The sequence below is a fragment of the Mauremys mutica genome, chromosome 4 (genome assembly GCF_020497125.1).
Source record: "Mauremys mutica isolate MM-2020 ecotype Southern chromosome 4, ASM2049712v1, whole genome shotgun sequence".
In the NCBI taxonomy this organism is placed as follows: domain Eukaryota; kingdom Metazoa; phylum Chordata; order Testudines; family Geoemydidae; genus Mauremys; species Mauremys mutica.
The window spans coordinates 154,684,532-154,700,351 of NC_059075.1; the positions used below are offsets into that span (position 1 = coordinate 154,684,532).

A 15,820-nucleotide genomic window follows, 5' to 3' on the forward strand; every position below is an offset into this window, starting at 1 on the left:
TAACGCGGCCCGGCCGGGGGGCGCACCCCTGGGGGGGCGGGGGGGTGATCAGCCCCTGGGGGCGGGGGGAGGGGGCGGGGGTTGCTCTTTGCTCCGCTCCCCCGCCCGGGCCCGTCCCTCCATGTGCGGGCGGTGCGCGGGGGGGGGGGGGCAGCCTGGGGCATAAACACATTCCTGAGCCGGCTTAAAGGGGCCGCGGTGCGCCCGGGCCGGGGCGGGGAGCAGGCTCTGTGTGTCCGTCCCTGCGCCCCTCGGGTCTCCCCCCACCCCCCTCCATCTTCCTCCCGCCCCCATCCACCCACCCCCACCCCCTCTCCATCTTACCCCTCCCACCCCCACACCGTTCTCTTACCCCACCCACCACCCCTCCCCCATCCACCTACTCCCTCTCCATCTTCCCCCCGCCCCCATTCACCCACCCCCACACCCCTCTCTTACCCCATCCACCCACCCCCTCTCCATCTTCCCCCCTCACTTACCCCATCCACCCCCACCCCCTCTCCATCTTACCCCTCCCACCCCCACACCGTTCTCTTACCCCACCCACCACCCCTCCCCCATCCACCTACTCCCTCTCCATCTTCCCCCCGCCTCCATTCACCCACCCCCACACCCCTCTCTTACCCCATCCACCCACCCCCTCTCCATCTTCCCCCCTCACTTACCCCATCCACCCCCACCCCCTCTCCATCTTACCCCTCCCACCCCCACACCGTTCTCTTACCCCACCCACCACCCCTCCCCCATCCACCTACTCCCTCTCCATCTTCCCCCCGCCCCCATTCACCCACCCCCACACCCCTCTCTTACCCCATCCACTCCCCACGCCCCCTCCATCTTCCCCCCACCCCCATTACCCCCACACCCCTCTAACCTCCCTCTCTATATTACCCCTACCCCATCCACCTCCCCACCCTTCTCTATCTTAGTGGAGTGGGGTCTAGTGGTTAGAGCAGGGGGGCTGGGAGCCAGGACTCCTGGGTTCTCTCCCCAGCTCTGGGAGGGGAGGGGGGTCTAGTGGTTAGAGCAGTGGGGGGGGGGGCTGGGAGCCAGGACTCCTGGGTTCTCTCCCCAGCTCTGGGAGGGGAGGGGGGTCTAGTGGTTAGAGGGGTGGGGGAGGCTGGGAGCCAGGACTCCTGGGTTCTCTCCCCAGCTCTGGGAGGGGAGGGGAGTGGGGGCTAGTGGTTAGAGGGGTGGGGGAGGCTGGGAGCCAGGACTCCTGGGTTCTCTCCCCAGCTTGGGGAGGGGGGGGCTGGGAGCCAGGACTCCTGGGTTCTGTCCCAGCTCTGGGAGGGAAGTGGGGGCTAGTGGTTAGAGCAGTGGGGGGGCTGGGAGCCAGGACTCCTGGGTTCTCTCCCCAGCTCTGGGAGGGAAGTGGGGGCTAGTGGTTAGAGGGGTGGGGGAGGCTGGGAGCCAGGACTCCTGGGTTCTCTCCCCAGCTCTGGGAGGGGAGGGGAGTGGGGGCTAGTGGTTAGAGGGGTGGGGGAGGCTGGGAGCCAGGACTCCTGGGTTCTCTCCCCAGCTCTGGGAGGGAAGTGGGGGCTAGTGGTTAGAGCAGTGGGGGGGCTGGGAGCCAGGACTCCTGGGTTCTCTCCCCAGCTCTGGGAGGGGAGGGGAGTGGGGGCTAGTGGTTAGAGGGGTGGGGGAGGCTGGGAGCCAGGACTCCTGGGTTCTCTCCCCAGCTCTGGGAGGGAAGTGGGGGCTAGTGGTTAGAACAGTGGGGGGGCTGGGAGCCAGGACTCCTGGGTTCTGTCCCAGCTCTGGGAAGAAGTAGTACATTTAACTCTTTTCTTCATGTCCCTCACTCCTTATATGACCCAGACTCGTGTAACACCACAGAGACCCCCCCGGAAAGCTACGGCAAGCTCTGGCCTGACTCCTCTGCGGCTCTTTATTTGTGACACGTGCGGGAAGAGCGGCAGAAAGGTACAGGGGCCACCTGAGTGTCAGCCCCCCCCCCAGCTCTGCCCAGCCCCCTCCCGGCCCGCAGCAGGTTGGAGAGACCGTCCCTTGTGAGGCTGAGGTCATGGTGCCCCCCCCCCAACACCTCCGGCGTGAGTCAGCGACAGCACAATGAGCTCAGTGTGGGCAGCCGAGCCCCTCCATTGTAATCCCTTCCAAGCCGCTTCCAGGATTACCGGGGGGCTGGGAGCCAGGACTCCTGGGTTCTCTCCCCGGCTCTGGGAGGGGAGTTGGATCTAGTGGTTAGAGCAGGGGGGGCTGGGAGCCAGGACTCCTGGGTTCTCTCCCCGGCTCTGGGAGGGGAGTGGGGTCTAGTGGTTAGAGTGGGGGGAGGGCTGGGAGCCAGGACTCCTGGGTTTTCTCCCTGGCTCTGGGAGGGGAGTGGGGTCTAGTGGTTAGAGCAGGGGGGGCTGGGGGCCAGGACTCCTAGGGTCTCTCCCTGGCTCTGGGAGGGGAGTTGGATCTAGTGGTTAGAGCAGGGGGGGCTGGGAGCCAGGACTCCTGGGTTCTCTCCCCGGCTCGGGGAGGGGGGTCGGGTGGGTTAGTGCAGCGGGGGCTGGGAGCCAGGACTCCTGGGTTCTCTCCCCGGCTCTGGGAGGGGAGGGGGGTCGGGTGGGTTAGTGCAGGGGGGCCTGGGAACCAGGACTCCTGGGTTCTCTCCCTGGCTCTGGGAGGGGAGTGGGGTCTAGTGGTTAGAGGGGGGGCTGGGGGCCAGGACTCCTGGGTTCTCTCCCTGGCTCTGGTAGGGGAGTGGGGTCTAGTGGTTAGAGGGGGGGCTGGGGGCCAGGACTCCTGGGTTCTCTCCCCAGCTCTAGGAGGGGAGTGGGGTCTAGTGGTTAGAGGGGGGCTGGGGGCCCGGACTCCTGGGTTCTCTCCCCGGCTCTGGGAGGGGAGTGGGGTCTAGTGGTTAGAGGGGGGCTGGGGGCCAGGACTCGTGGGTTCTCTCCCCAGCTCTGGGTGGGGAGTGGGGTCTAGTGGTTAGAGCAGGGGGGGCTGGGAGCCAGGACTCCTGGGTTCTCTCCCCGGCTCTGGGAGGGGAGTGGGGTCTAGTGTTAGAGGGGGGGCTGGGGGCAGGACTCCTGGGTTCTCTCCCAGCTCTGGGAGGGGAGTGGGGTCTAGTGGGTAGAGCGGGGGGGGGGGGGCTGGGAGCCAGGACTCCTGGGTTCTCTCCATGGCTCTGGGAGAGGAGGGGGGGCGGGGAGCCAGGACTCCTGGGGGCTATGCTTGTCTTGAGTAGGGGAGTGAGATCTAGTGCCAGAGAACCCAGGCGTCCTGGCTCCCAGCCCCCTCCCCTACCGCACTAACCCACTAGACCCCACTCCCCTCTCAAAGCTGGGGAGAGAACCCAGGAGTCCGGGCTCCCAGCCCCCTCCCCTGCCGCTCTAACCCACTAGCTCCCAGAGCCGGGAGAGAACCCAGGCGTCCTGGCTCCGACTCCCCTCCCCCGCGGCAGGCCCCAGCTCGGCTCGCGGAAGCCGGGGAGTTTCGCTTCCGCTCCGCCCTTTCGCAGCGAGCCGAGCTGCTCCGGCCTGGCCCCGCGACCGGACCAGCCGGACAGCCCGGGAGACCGACCGGACGGAGGGCTCGGCACCCCGCCGGGAGGGGCGCTGCGGGGCAGGGATCCACAGGGGGGGGCGGTGAGGGGGGGGGCAGAGACGGGGGGGGGGTAGGAGCAGTGGGGGGGTCTATGGGGCGCCCTCGCTAGGTCCCAGGCAGGCAGCCGGCGGGGGTAGGCGTGGGGGGATCGGGGGCTGGATGGACGGGTGACCTGTTGGACAGACAGACGCCGAGTGAGCCTCCCCTGGGGCTCCCCAAGCCCCGTCAGACGCAGGTGTCGTTCCCCTCCGCCGCCCCCCTCTTCTCCCCCCCGGGCGCCGTCCCCATGTCAGGGCGCACGGTGCGGGCCGAGACCCGCAGCCGGGCCAAGGATGACATCAAGAAGGTGATGGCGGCCATCGAGAAAGTGCGCAGATGGTGAGTGAGCAACACGGGGGGGTGGGGGGCATGTTTCCCAGCTGCCCCACCCCAGAGGTGGCTGCATCTCAGGGCCGGGCGAGCCAGCTCCACACAGTGTCACTGTGCGGCCATCTCCCACCTGCCCCACCCCAGAGGTGGCTGCATCTCAGGGCCGGGCGAGCCAGCCGCATACAGTGTCACTGTGTGGCCATCTCCCACCTGCCCCACCCCAGAGGTGGCTGCATCTCAAGGCCAGGCGAGCCAGCCGCATACAGTGTCACTGTGTGGCCGTCTCCCACCTGCCCCACCCCAGAGGTGGCTGCATCTCAGGGCCGGGCGAGCCAGCCCCATACAGTGTCACTGAGTGGCCGTCTCCCACCTGTCCCACCCCAGAGGTGGCTGCATCTCAGGGCCGGGCGAGCCAGCCCCATACAGTGTCACTGTGTGGCCATCTCCCACCTGCCCCACCCCAGAGGTGGCTGCATCTCAGGGCCGGGCAAGCCAGCCCCATGCGGCCGTTCCCCACCTGCCCGACTCCAGAGGTGGCTGCATCTCAGGGCCGGGCGAGCCAGCCCCATATAGTGTCACTGTGTGGCCATCTCCCACCTGCCCCACTCCAGAGGTAGCTGCATCTCAGTGCTGGGCGAGCTGTCCGCGTGTTTAAAGTAACACCCTGTGACTAAATGCAGGATCTGGCTCTTAATTACGACAATTAATTATTATTCTGTGGTTTTATTCATTATTTTGTTTATCGTTCGCCTCCCTTTTTCTGTGGAAATTGCTCCTGAGACATGAATGGCTGTCAAATTATTTACCCTGGCCTAGGCGATATGTGTGACACTGGTCAAGAGAAGATAACAGCTTACTGCTGCTGCTGTTTAAAGGAGGCTCTGCTTTAACTCAGCGGGTAGAAGGATGCCAGTTGAGGGTTTCATCCCTCATGACAGAGGATGATAAGCTGCCACTGCTGCTAGCTAAAGGCCTGGCCTCTTCGGCTCTGCACCAACGCAGCTAGCTAATGGCATCAGTCCTTTAGTGCTGCTTAGTGGATAATAACCTACTACTTCCGCTAGTGAATTGCCTTGCAATCGGGTATATGGGGGTGGAGGGGAATCTCTGAAGATTTTGGGGGTAGGGGGAATCTCTGGAGGGCTATAATCCAGCCAGTTTAATTCCTCCTCTCCCCCTACCCAGGGAGAAGCGCTGGGTGACCGTGGGCGACACGTCTCTGAGGATCTACAAGTGGGTGCCCATTGTGGACCCCCGGGATGAGGTGAGAGAGGGGCTGGGCGCCCGTCTGTCCCAACCCCGCCCCGTCTGTCTGTCCCCTTGCCCCTCCTTCCCCCCCCCCCATTTGGAGGCCATCTCTACCCCCCGCTCTCTTCCCCTCCCTGCAGGAGAAGCGGCGACTGGCCGGCAGCGGGGAGAGGCACAAGGGCCGGGAGAGGAGGGGGCGCGTGCCCAGCCCCCGGGCCAACCCCGCCCTCCTCATGCTGGACCTGAACGGTACGTTGCTGGCTGGGGAGGGGACCCAGGCGTCCGGGACAGCCAGGCATGGCGTTGGGGCTCCCGCGGCATCCCCAGCTCACTGAGGCCTGAGAATTCGGGAGGGGGCAGTGGGACTCAGGCAGAGAGTGAGGGTGAGGAGGGACTGCAAGGGTCAGCTAGTCCGACCCCCTGCCCAGATGCAGGATCTGTTCTGTCTAAACCATCCCAGACAGGTGACCGTCCAGCCTCCTTTTAAAACCCTCCAGTGACGGAGCTTCCACGACCCTCCCTAGGCAGGTCTGTGCCATTGTCCGCTTGTTCTGACACTCAGGACGTTGTTCCTGAGATTTCATCTAACTCTGCTCTGCTGCGGTTTGAACCCACGGCCTCTGGTCCTGCCCTCCGAGAGAGAACAACTGTTCTCCATCCCTTTTACGGCTGCCTGTCAAGCCATGGTTCCCCCTCAATCTCCTCTTTTCCAAGCATACCCAGATCCTTCAGCCTTTGCCCAGAGGCCTGCCTGCCATCCCTTTGACCAGCTTTGTCACTCGCCGCTGGGCCCTTTCCAATGTCTCCACATCCCGTCTATACGCTGGTGCCCAAAATTGCACACACTCCTCCAGCCGAGGCCTAACCGGGACCGGCCCCTCCCGGGACTTGCATGCGACGCTTCTGTTAACTGCATTTGCTTTTTAAAAAATTTTTTTGCAACAGCGTCGCATGGCTGACTCACGTGGAGGTGGTGATCCACCACGACGCCCAGGTCCGTCCCGGCAGTGCTCCTGCCAAGCCAGTTACCCCCAGCCCCCGCTCATTCTGGATTTGAGCATTTGGTTTTTCTTCCCTGCGTGTAGCACCGTCCATTTGTCTTTAGAATCCTAGAATCACAGGACTGGAAGGGACCTCGAGAGGCCGTCTAGTCCAGTCCCCTGCCCTCACGGCAGGACTAAGGACACCTCTACCCCGATATAACGCTGTCCTTGGGAGCCAAAAATTTTACCGTGTTATAGGTGAAACCGCGTTATATTGAACTTGCGTTGATCCACTGCAGTGCGTCCCCCCCCGCCCCCCCGGAGCGCTGCTTTACCGCGTTCTATCCGAATTCGTGTTATATCGGGTCGCGTTATATCGGGGTAGAGGTGTATTATCTAGACCATCCCTGACAGGTGTTTGTCCAAACTGCTCTTAAAAATCCCCAGTGATGGAGATTCCACAACCTCCCTAGGCAATTTATTCCGGTGCTGAACCACCCTGACAGTTAGGAAGTTTTTCCTAATGTCCAACCTAAACCTCCCTTGCTGCAGTTTAAGCCCATTGCTTCTTGTCCTGTCCTCAGAGGTTGAGAAGAACAATTCTTCTTCCTCCTTGTAACAACCCTTTATGCACTTGAAAACTGTTCTCATGTCCCCTCTCAGTCTTCTCTTTTCCCAACTAAACAAACCCAGGTCTTTCAATCTTCCCTCACAGCTCATGTTTTCTAGACCTTTCATCATTTTTGTTACTCTTCTCTGGACTTTCTCCAATTTGTCCACATCCTTCCTGAAATGCAGCACCCAGAACTGCACACAAGACTCCAGTTGAGGGCTAATCAGTGCGGAGTAGAGCGGAAGAATTACTTCTTGTGTCTTGCTTACAACCCTCCTGCTAATGTACCCCAGAATGAGGTTCGCTTGTTTTGCAACAGCGTTACACTGTTGACTCGTATGCAGCTTGTGATCCACTCTGACCCCCAGATCCCTCTCTGCCATACTGCATCCTAGGCAGCCATTTCCCGTTTCGTATGTTGAATTTCATTCTATCTGTGGCCCAGTTCTCCAAAGTATCAAGATCCCTCTACCTTCCAAAGCGTTGGCACGCCCCCCAGCTTTGTGTCAGCTGCAGATTTGACCAGTATGCTTCCTGTTCTTCCAGCCAGGTCATTAATAAAGATGTTAAAGAATGCCGGACCCAGAACAGATCCCTGTGGAACCCCACTTGAGTCCTCCCTGGAAACCGACATCATTCCATTCATAGTCACTCAACCAATGATGTGTCCACTTCATGGTATTTGTTCTGAGCCCGCATTTTTCCAGCTTGCTTCTTAGAATGTCATGTGGGACTGGCTGAAATCCAGGTATATTATGTCCACCGCTTTCCCCCTCTCCACTAAACCCGCCACCCTGTCAAAGAAGGGAATCAAGCTGATTTGGCAGGATTTGTTCTTGGTAAATCCACGCTGGTGGCTGGTGGTCACCCCGTTCATCCTCCCGGCATTCACAAATGGAAGGTTTTATGCATTGCTCCAGTAGCTTCCCAGGTATCCAAGCCAGGCTGACTGGCCTATACTCCCCAGCTCCTCCTTTTCAAAGATGGGCCCGACGGTAGCCCTTCCGGGACCTCTTCTATCACCTGTGAGTTGGCAAATCTTATTGCCAGTGGCTCCGAGATGTCTTCAGCTAATTCCGTCAGCGCCCTAGGGTGCAGAGCCTCCGTCCCCGCTGACTTGAATTCATTCAAGCTGGTCAGAAGATCTCCGAGGCGTGCTCCATTTGTCTCGATCTGCAGCCCTTCCCCGACTTTGTCTGCGTAACTTCGCGAGTCGCCCGGACACGCGTCCTTTTGTGTGTGAAGCCTGCAGCAAAGTAGGTATTGAGCAGCTCTGCCTTCCTATCATCTTCCGTCACCAGCTCCCCTTCTCCACTGAGCAGAGGACCCGCACCATCTTCAGGGCCGCCCAGAGGATTCGGGGGCCCTGGGGCAAAGCAATTTTGGGGGCCCCTTCCATAAAAAAAAGTTGAAGTACTATAGAATACTATATTCTCGGGGGGGGGGGCCTGCAGGGCCTGGGGCAAATTGCCCCACTTGCCTCCCGCCTCTGGGCGCCTTGACTGTCTTTGATCTAGCTTTTTTGGCCGGCGTATTTGAAGAACCCCTCCTTGCCAGCTGTAACTCACTCTTTCTCTTGACCTTCCTGATTGTGTCCCTACACGCTCCTGCTGCTCCCATGTAGACGTCCTTGGGGACATGCCCTTGTGGGTTTCAGAGCGTTAAAAAGCTCCTTGTGCAGCCACCTGGGCTCTTCCCTTTCCTCGGCATGGGAATAGCTTGATGTTGAGCCGCTGGTATTATTAAATCTCTGAGGATCTGCCACCCCCTTGGATTCCTCTTCTTCCTAATTGGTCTTTCCATGGGACACCGCCTGCTATTTCTCCCAGTCAGTTGACATCCGCCTTTCTGAAGTCCAGTGGCCTTGTTTTGCTGTTCTCAGGTCCTCCTTTCCACAGGAACCTGAAATCTGTCAGATCCCGATGGCTTCCTCCCAAATTCCCGACCACCTTCACGTTGGCAACTAATTCGTCCCTCTTGGTCCGAACCAGCCCCACACTGTTCCCTGGATCAGAGAGTGTCCCGTACCCACGCTAAGAATTGGCAGGACGTAGTATGTTTTGCTGCCACCGTTTTTCAGCAGATATCGGGGGAGTGAAGATCCCCCATTAATTATAGCTCAGGTGTGCTCTCATCCGGGAAGGCAGAGCAGGACTCTGAACCCCGCCCCCTGAGACTGAGGAGGTAGGACCCAGGTGTCCAGAATGGGACTGGACATTTGGGATAGCACCAGAAAGGTTCACCCCAAAGGGTCCCTGGGGAGCAAGGGAATGGGACCCAGGTGTCCGGGATGTCCGTGCTCCCAGCCCTCAGGGGATGACAGGATGGGACCCAGGCGTCCGGGATGGCAGTTTGCCTAGCACATCTGGAGTGAGAGGATGGGACCCAGGTGTCCGGGATGGCAGCGTGCCCAGCACATCTGGAGTGAGGGGATGGGACCCAGACGTCCGGGATGGCAGTGTGCCTAGCACATCTGGAGTGAGAGGATGGGACCCAGGTGTCTGGGATTGCAGCGTGCCCAGCACATCTAGAGTGAGGGGATGGGACCCAGACGTCCGGGATGGCAGTGTGCCTAGCACATCTGGAGTGAGAGGATGGGACCCAGGCGTCCGGGATGGCAGTGTGCCCAGCACATCTGGAGTGAGGGGATGGGACCTAGGTGTCTGGGATAGCAGTGTGCCCAACACGTCTGGAGTGAGGGGATGGGACCCAGGCGTCCGGGGTAGCAGCGCCCCCAGCCTCCAGAGGAGTGAGGGATGGGACCCAGGCGTCCGGGAAGGCAGCGTGCCCAGCACGCCTGGAGTGAGAGGATGGGACCCAGGCGTCCGGGATGGCAGCGTGCCTAGCACATCTGGAGTGAGAGGATGGGACCCAGGTGTCCGGGATGGCAGCGTGCCCAGCACGTCTTGAGTGAGGGGATGGGACCCAGGCGTCCGGGGTAGCAGCGCCCCCAGCCTCCAGAGGAGTGAGGGATGAGACCCAGGCATCCAGGATGGCAGCACCCCCAGCCTCCAGAGGAGTGAGGGATGGGACCCAGGCGTCCGAGACGGCCCCCACCTGTAACCCTCTCCCCTTTGCAGATGAGAACAGCAACCAGAGCTCGCTGTCTGAGACCTCCCTGGCCAAGGGGGGAGACACCAGCTCCAGCCCCACCCCCGACCGCAGCCAGACGGCAACCCCCACCCCGCTGGGGGAACTGAAAGCGGAGGACTCGCAGCCCCCCATGCTGGGGCAGGAAGGGGGTAAGTTCCGTGGTGCGGGGGAGGGAGGCCGTGTTCCCAGCCCCCAAAGGAGGGAGGGAGGCAGCGAGTGGAGCCCAGGACCCCCAGCACTCCTAGGGCGTGAGGGAGTCCAGGATGGCATCACTTCAAGCCCCCAGGGAGTGAGGGGATGGGACCCAGGCAGCCGGATGGCCGTGCTTCCCGGAGAGCTACAGCAGAGGGGGGCTGCATGGGGTTACTGGGGGTGAGCTGGCACCAAGGGTGCCAGGGTACTCCCGTGTCTTCGTTCCTCTCTGGGTGCAGACTCTGGGGTGCTGCTGCTTGAGGGGACGGACGAGCCCCCCATGCTGACCAAGGAGGACCCTGTTCCAGGCCTACTGGAGTCACAGGTGCATGGGAAAATTGAGGGGTGAGGGGTGAAGGGGGTGGGCTGTGGAGGTGTAGATCGGGGAGCGCATGGTGTGGGGGAAATGCACGGAAGAGTGGAATTGAGGGATGTATGGAGTTGAGATGTTGGGTCAGGTGCTTGGAGGTGAAGGGTGCGTGGGGGTGGGTTGAGTGGGGTGGAGACTGGGAGGTGGGTTGGGTGGAGGTTGGCCCATTGGCAGTGGTTGGGTTGAGCTGTATAGAAGTTAGACCATTAGGGAAGGTTGGGCTGAGTGGAGGCTGGGCCAGTGGTGAAAGTTGCATTGGGTTGGGCTATTGGTGAAGGTTGGGTTTGGTTGGGTGGGGTGGAGGTTGGTTCATTGGCAAAGCCTGGGCTCAGTTAGGTTGGGTGGAGGTTGCATCATTGGTGGTGGTTGGGTTAGGCCACAGGCAAAGATTGGGTTGAGTTAGGATGAGTGGAGATTGGGCCGTTGGTGAAGGGTGGGTTGAGTTGGGTTGCGTGGAGGTTTAACCACTGGCAAAGGTTGGGTTGAGTTAGGATGAGTGGAGGTTGGGCCACTGATGAAGGTTGGGTTGCATGGAGGTTGAACCACTGGCAAAGGTTGGGTTGAGTTGGGATGAGTGGAGATTGGGCCATTGGTGAAGGGTGGGTTGAGTTGGGATGAGTGGAGATTGGGCCATTGGTGAAGGGTGGGTTGAGTTGGGTTGCGTGGAGGTTGAACCACTGGCAAAGGTTGGGTTGAGTTAGGATGAGTGGAGGTTGGGCCCCTGATGAAGGTTGGGTTGCGTGGAGGTTGAACCATTGGCAAAGGTTGGGTTGAGTTGGGATGAGTGGAGATTGGGCCATTGGTGAAGGGTGGGTTGAGTTGGGTTGCGTGGAGGTTGAACCACTGGCAAAGGTTGGGTTGGATTGGGTTAGGTGGGCGGAGGTTGGGCCATTGGCAATGGTTGGGTTGGGTGGAGGTCGGGCCATTGGTGAAGGTTGGGTAGAGGTTGGGCCATTGGAAGGGTTGGGTTGAGTTGGGTGAAGGTGGGGCCATTGGCCTGCAGATCTCATTTCTTATGTTGAGGGGGTGCTTACCCATGGCACAAGAGAACGTAGGGAGGTTGATGGGGATCTCTGGGCGGGATCAGGGCTGGCATACCAAGGTTGCTGGGGGTGTCCATCCCCCCCGCTGCTCTCTCTGAGTATAACACCCCTTCCCTTTTTCCCCAAAGGGACAAGAGGATGCACCCCCCTTTGAGACGGCCCCAACCTTCCCGCAGCCGGTGCTGGAAGAAGAGGACGATGAGTCCATGGGGGCACCTCCCCTGAAGCGCATCTGCCCCGAGGAGCAGGAAATGGGTGCCCCCAACTCTCCATAGACCTAGCCTCCTCCCTGCCCTCTCCCTGGCTTCGTGCTGCACTGGAGAGCATGGGGGGCAGAGTGGGAGCTGGGCAGGAGGTGAATCATGCTTGCCAAATGCGAAAGGACCAAAGACACTTTGAAGAGGATGTTGGCGTTGGGTCAGGACTCCTCGGAGGGGAGTGGGGGCTGATGGGTTAGAGCATGGGGGATGGGAGTCAGGACTCCTGGGTTCTATCCCCAGCTCTGAGAGGAGAGTGGGGTCTAGTGGTTAGAGCAGGGGGGGATGGGAGTGAGGACTCCTGGGTTCTATCCCCAGCTCTGGGAGGGGAGTGGGGTCTAGTGGTTAGAGCAGGGGGGATGGGAGTCAGGACTCCTGGGTTCTATCCCCAGCTCTGGGAGGGGAGTGGGGGCTGATGGGTTAGAGCATGGGGGATGGGAGTCAGGACTCCTGGGTTCTATCCCCAGCTCTGAGAGGAGAGTGGGGTCTAGTGGTTAGAGCAGGGGGGGATGGGAGTCAGGACTCCTGGGTTCTATCCCCAGCTCTGAGAGGAGAGTGGGGTCTAGTGGTTAGAGCAGGGGGGATGGGAGTCAGGACTCCTGGGTTCTATCCCCAGCTGTGGGAGGGGAGTGGGGGCTGATGGGTTAGAGCAGGGGGGATCGGAGTCAGGACTCCTGGGTTCTATCCCCAGCTCTGAGAGGAGAGTGGGGTCCACCCCCTTATCCCACCCCCTAGGGACTTAAGAAATGCATAGGGGGAATGGGAGTCCTTTGTGGGAGGAGATGGGACATGGGTAGGGAAAGATGCGCAGCATCCCCTGATGCCAGACTCTGAGGGGGCCTGGGTGAATTTTACATTCTCGGTGTATATACGTATTTTTTTGGTCTGAACAATAGACTTTGCTATTAAACTGCTCATGTGCCTCTGTGCCAGTCATTTAACAGCAGCCCCAGCCCTCCTAAACCAAGCGAACGTCTCCTCTGCACCCCAGCGCTGAGATGCAACCACCTCTGGGGTGGGACAGCCGGGGAACAGCCGCACAGCGATGCAGCACAGGGATGACTCACCCGCTGCTCAGAAAACATAGCTCTGGGGTCCCTGCCTGGGTTCTGTTCCTTTTGGGGTGATGCGCCAGAGGATGGGGCTATATCTGGACTATAACAAAGGCCTCCTACAATTCCACGAACAGGCCTGTCACGGAGTGTGGGGGAGTCAGGGCCCTGCACTCCCCACTTCTTGCAATTCACCCTGACTCTCAGCCAGCCGGTAAAACAGAAGGTTTATTAGACGACAGGAACACAGTCAAACCAGAGCTTGTAGGTACAGACAACGGGACCCCCTCAGTCCAGGTCCATCTTGGCTGGGGTTTCCCTCTGTTTCCCCAGCCAGCTCCAAACTGAAAACCCCTCCAGCCCCTTCTCTGGCCTTTGTCTCTTTCCCGGGCCAGGAAGTCACCTGATCTCTTTGTTCTCCAACACCTTCAAGTTGGCACCTTGCAAAGGAGGGGACCAGGCCATCGGTTGCCAGGAGACAGGGTGTCGGCCATTCTCTGTGCAGACACCATCACCCCTGCCCTCTAGGGCTCTGCAACAATCACACCCCCTTATCCCACCCCCTAGGGACTTAAGAAATGCATAGGGGAAACTGAGGCACACACACAGTATTCAGTGAAAACATTATGAACATTCCCACTTTGTCGCAGGGCCCACTTCTGCGCTCATACTACAAGGTTCGAGGGAAGGGTGTACCCCAGTCTGGGTCTGGTGGGTTAGAGCGGGGAGCTGGGACTCCTGGGTTCTATCCCCAGCTCTGGAAGGAGAGTGAAGTCATGTGGGTCAGAGCAGGGGAGGGGTTGGGAGTCAGGACTCCTGGGTTCTATTCGTAGATTCCAAAGGCAGAGGGGACCATTGTGATCATCTAGCCGGACTTCCTGGGTTACAGGTCCCCCAAAATCATTCCCAGCGCAGAGCTTTTTGAAAAAATCCCCTTCTGATTTTAAAAGGGTCAGGGATGGAGAATGCGCCGCCACCCCAAAGTGGTCCAGTGGTTAATTACCCTCACTGGTCAAAACTGTCCCCGTGTTTCTAGGCTGAATTTGTGTAGCTTCAACTTCAAGCCATTGGAGCGTGTTAGACCTTTGTCTAGGGTGACCAGATGTCCCGATTTTATAGGGACAGTCCTGATTTTTGGATCTTTTTCTTATATAGGCTCCTATTACCCCCCCACCCCCATCCCGATTTTTCACCTTTGCTGTCTGGTCACCCTACCTTTGTCTGCCAGATTGACAAGCCCCGTTATCAAATCTTTGTTCCCCATGTAGGTATTTCTAGAGTGGGATCAAGTCACCTCCAGACCTTCTCTTTGTTAAGCTAAATAGATTGAGCTCCCTGAGTCTGTCACTATACAGCAGGTTTTTGAATCCTTTAATCATTCTCGCAGCTCTTCTCTGAACCCGCTGCAATTTGTCAACATCTTTCTTGAGTGGCACCAGAACTGAATTCCAGCAGCGGTCGCACCAGGGCCAGATACAGAAGTAAAATAACCTCTCAGCTCCTGGAGAGTCCCCTGCTTATGCACCCCATGGATCACGTTAGCCCTTTGGCCACCAGCAGCTCATGTCCAGCTGATTACCCACCATGACCCCCAAATCTTTTCACCGCTTCCCAGGAGGGCGTCCCCCAGCCCGTAAGCACGGCCGACCTTTGTTCCTAGATGCAAAGAATCCTGTGGCACCTTATAGACTAACAGATGTTTTTGCAGCATGAGCTTTTGTGGGTGAATACCCACTTCTTCGGATGCAAGTAGTGGAAATTTCCAGGGGCAGGTAAATATAAGCAAGCAAGAAGCAAATATTTACCTGCCCCTGGAAATTTCCACTACTTGCATCCGAAGAAGTGGGTATTCACCCACAAAAGCTCATGCTGCAAAAACGTCTGTTAGTCTATAAGGTGCCACAGGATTCTTTGCTGCTTCTACAGAACCAGACTAACACGGCTACCCCTCTGATACTTGTTCCTAGATGGATACATTTACAGTAAGCCGTATTAAAACACCCGGCGTTTGCTTGCGCCCGGCTTACCAAGCGAGCCACATCGCTCTGTATCAGTGACCCGGCCTCTTCCTTAGTTATCACTTCCCCAATCTGTGTGGCATCTGCAAACTTTCTTGGTGACGATTTTATGTCGGCTTCCAGGTCATTGATAAAAATGTTACACAGCGTAGGGCCAGGAACTGCTCCCTGAGGGACCCTGCCAGAAACACGCCCATTCGATGACCATTCCCTGGTTACAGCTACAGTTTGAGATCTATCAGTTAGCCAGTTTTTAACCCAGTTAATGTGGGTCACGGTCACTTTATATCATTCTAGTTTTTTATTAAAATGTCGGGCCGTACCAAGTCAAAGGCCTTACAGAAGTCTGTTACGTCAACATGATTACCTTTATCAAGCAAACTTGCCCTGGTCCGGCTTCCGCTTGAGGTTCTCATTGTAGTGGCAGCGGATGGCGTCTTTCAGGGTCCGTTCCAGCTTCGTTCTGGCGGTCGGGGTGACGATGGTGTGGTCCGAGGTCTTTATATGCGGCACCAGTATTCCCAGCTCATCACCAAAAGCGATATCAAGTTCGTTTGACGGGATCTATTTTCTGTAAACCCACGGTGATTGGCATTAATTATAGGACCCTCCTTTCGTTTATTATTAATGGATTCCTGTATCAGCTGCGCCATTATTTTGCCCAGCATCGATGTCAGACAAACAGGCCTACAATTCCCCATTTACCCTTTTTAAACATTGGCACAACACTAGCTTTCTTCTGGTCTTCTGGAACTTCCCTGGTGCCCTGCCGCTAATTGAAAATCAACATTGACCGTCCAGCAACTCCTTGGCCAGCTCTTTTAAAACTCTTGGATGCAAGTTAGCCAGACGTGCTGATTTAAAAATATCGAATTGTAGTGGCTGTTGTTTAGCTGCCTGAAAAAAGCAGGAGAATAGAAATTTAACACCCTGATTTCTAAGGCTTTGAGTCCTCCAAGGAGGCATCCCCCCACACCCTCCCAGGCTAACCTGGTGCAAGTGTTTGAAAAGCTCTGCTAAAAGA

At 58.5% G+C, this 15,820-nt stretch overlaps 1 protein-coding gene across 1 annotated transcript; it reads left to right on the forward strand.

The window, feature by feature from the left end:
- Window positions 1-3,657: 3,657 nt before the first annotated feature.
- LOC123369488 (B-cell CLL/lymphoma 7 protein family member C-like) lies at window positions 3,658-11,973 on the forward strand. Its single transcript, XM_045015128.1, has 6 exons — window positions 3,658-3,936; window positions 5,113-5,191; window positions 5,316-5,424; window positions 9,852-10,013; window positions 10,296-10,381; window positions 11,598-11,973. The coding sequence occupies exons 1-6, from the start codon at window positions 3,845-3,847 to the stop codon at window positions 11,742-11,744; spliced, it is 675 nt and encodes a 224-aa protein (XP_044871063.1). The 5' UTR covers window positions 3,658-3,844; the 3' UTR covers window positions 11,745-11,973.
- Window positions 11,974-15,820: the final 3,847 nt, after the last annotated feature.

Coding starts and splice junctions, on each gene's coding strand:
- LOC123369488 (XM_045015128.1), top strand. CDS start 3,845: ATGTCAGGGCGCACGGTGCGGGCCGAGACCCGCAGCCGGGCCAAGGAT. Junction 5,192..5,315: donor TTGTGGACCCCCGGGATGAG/GTGAGAGAGGGG, acceptor CCCTCCCTGCAG/GAGAAGCGGCGACTGGCCGG. Junction 10,014..10,295: donor CATGCTGGGGCAGGAAGGGG/GTAAGTTCCGTG, acceptor CTCTGGGTGCAG/ACTCTGGGGTGCTGCTGCTT.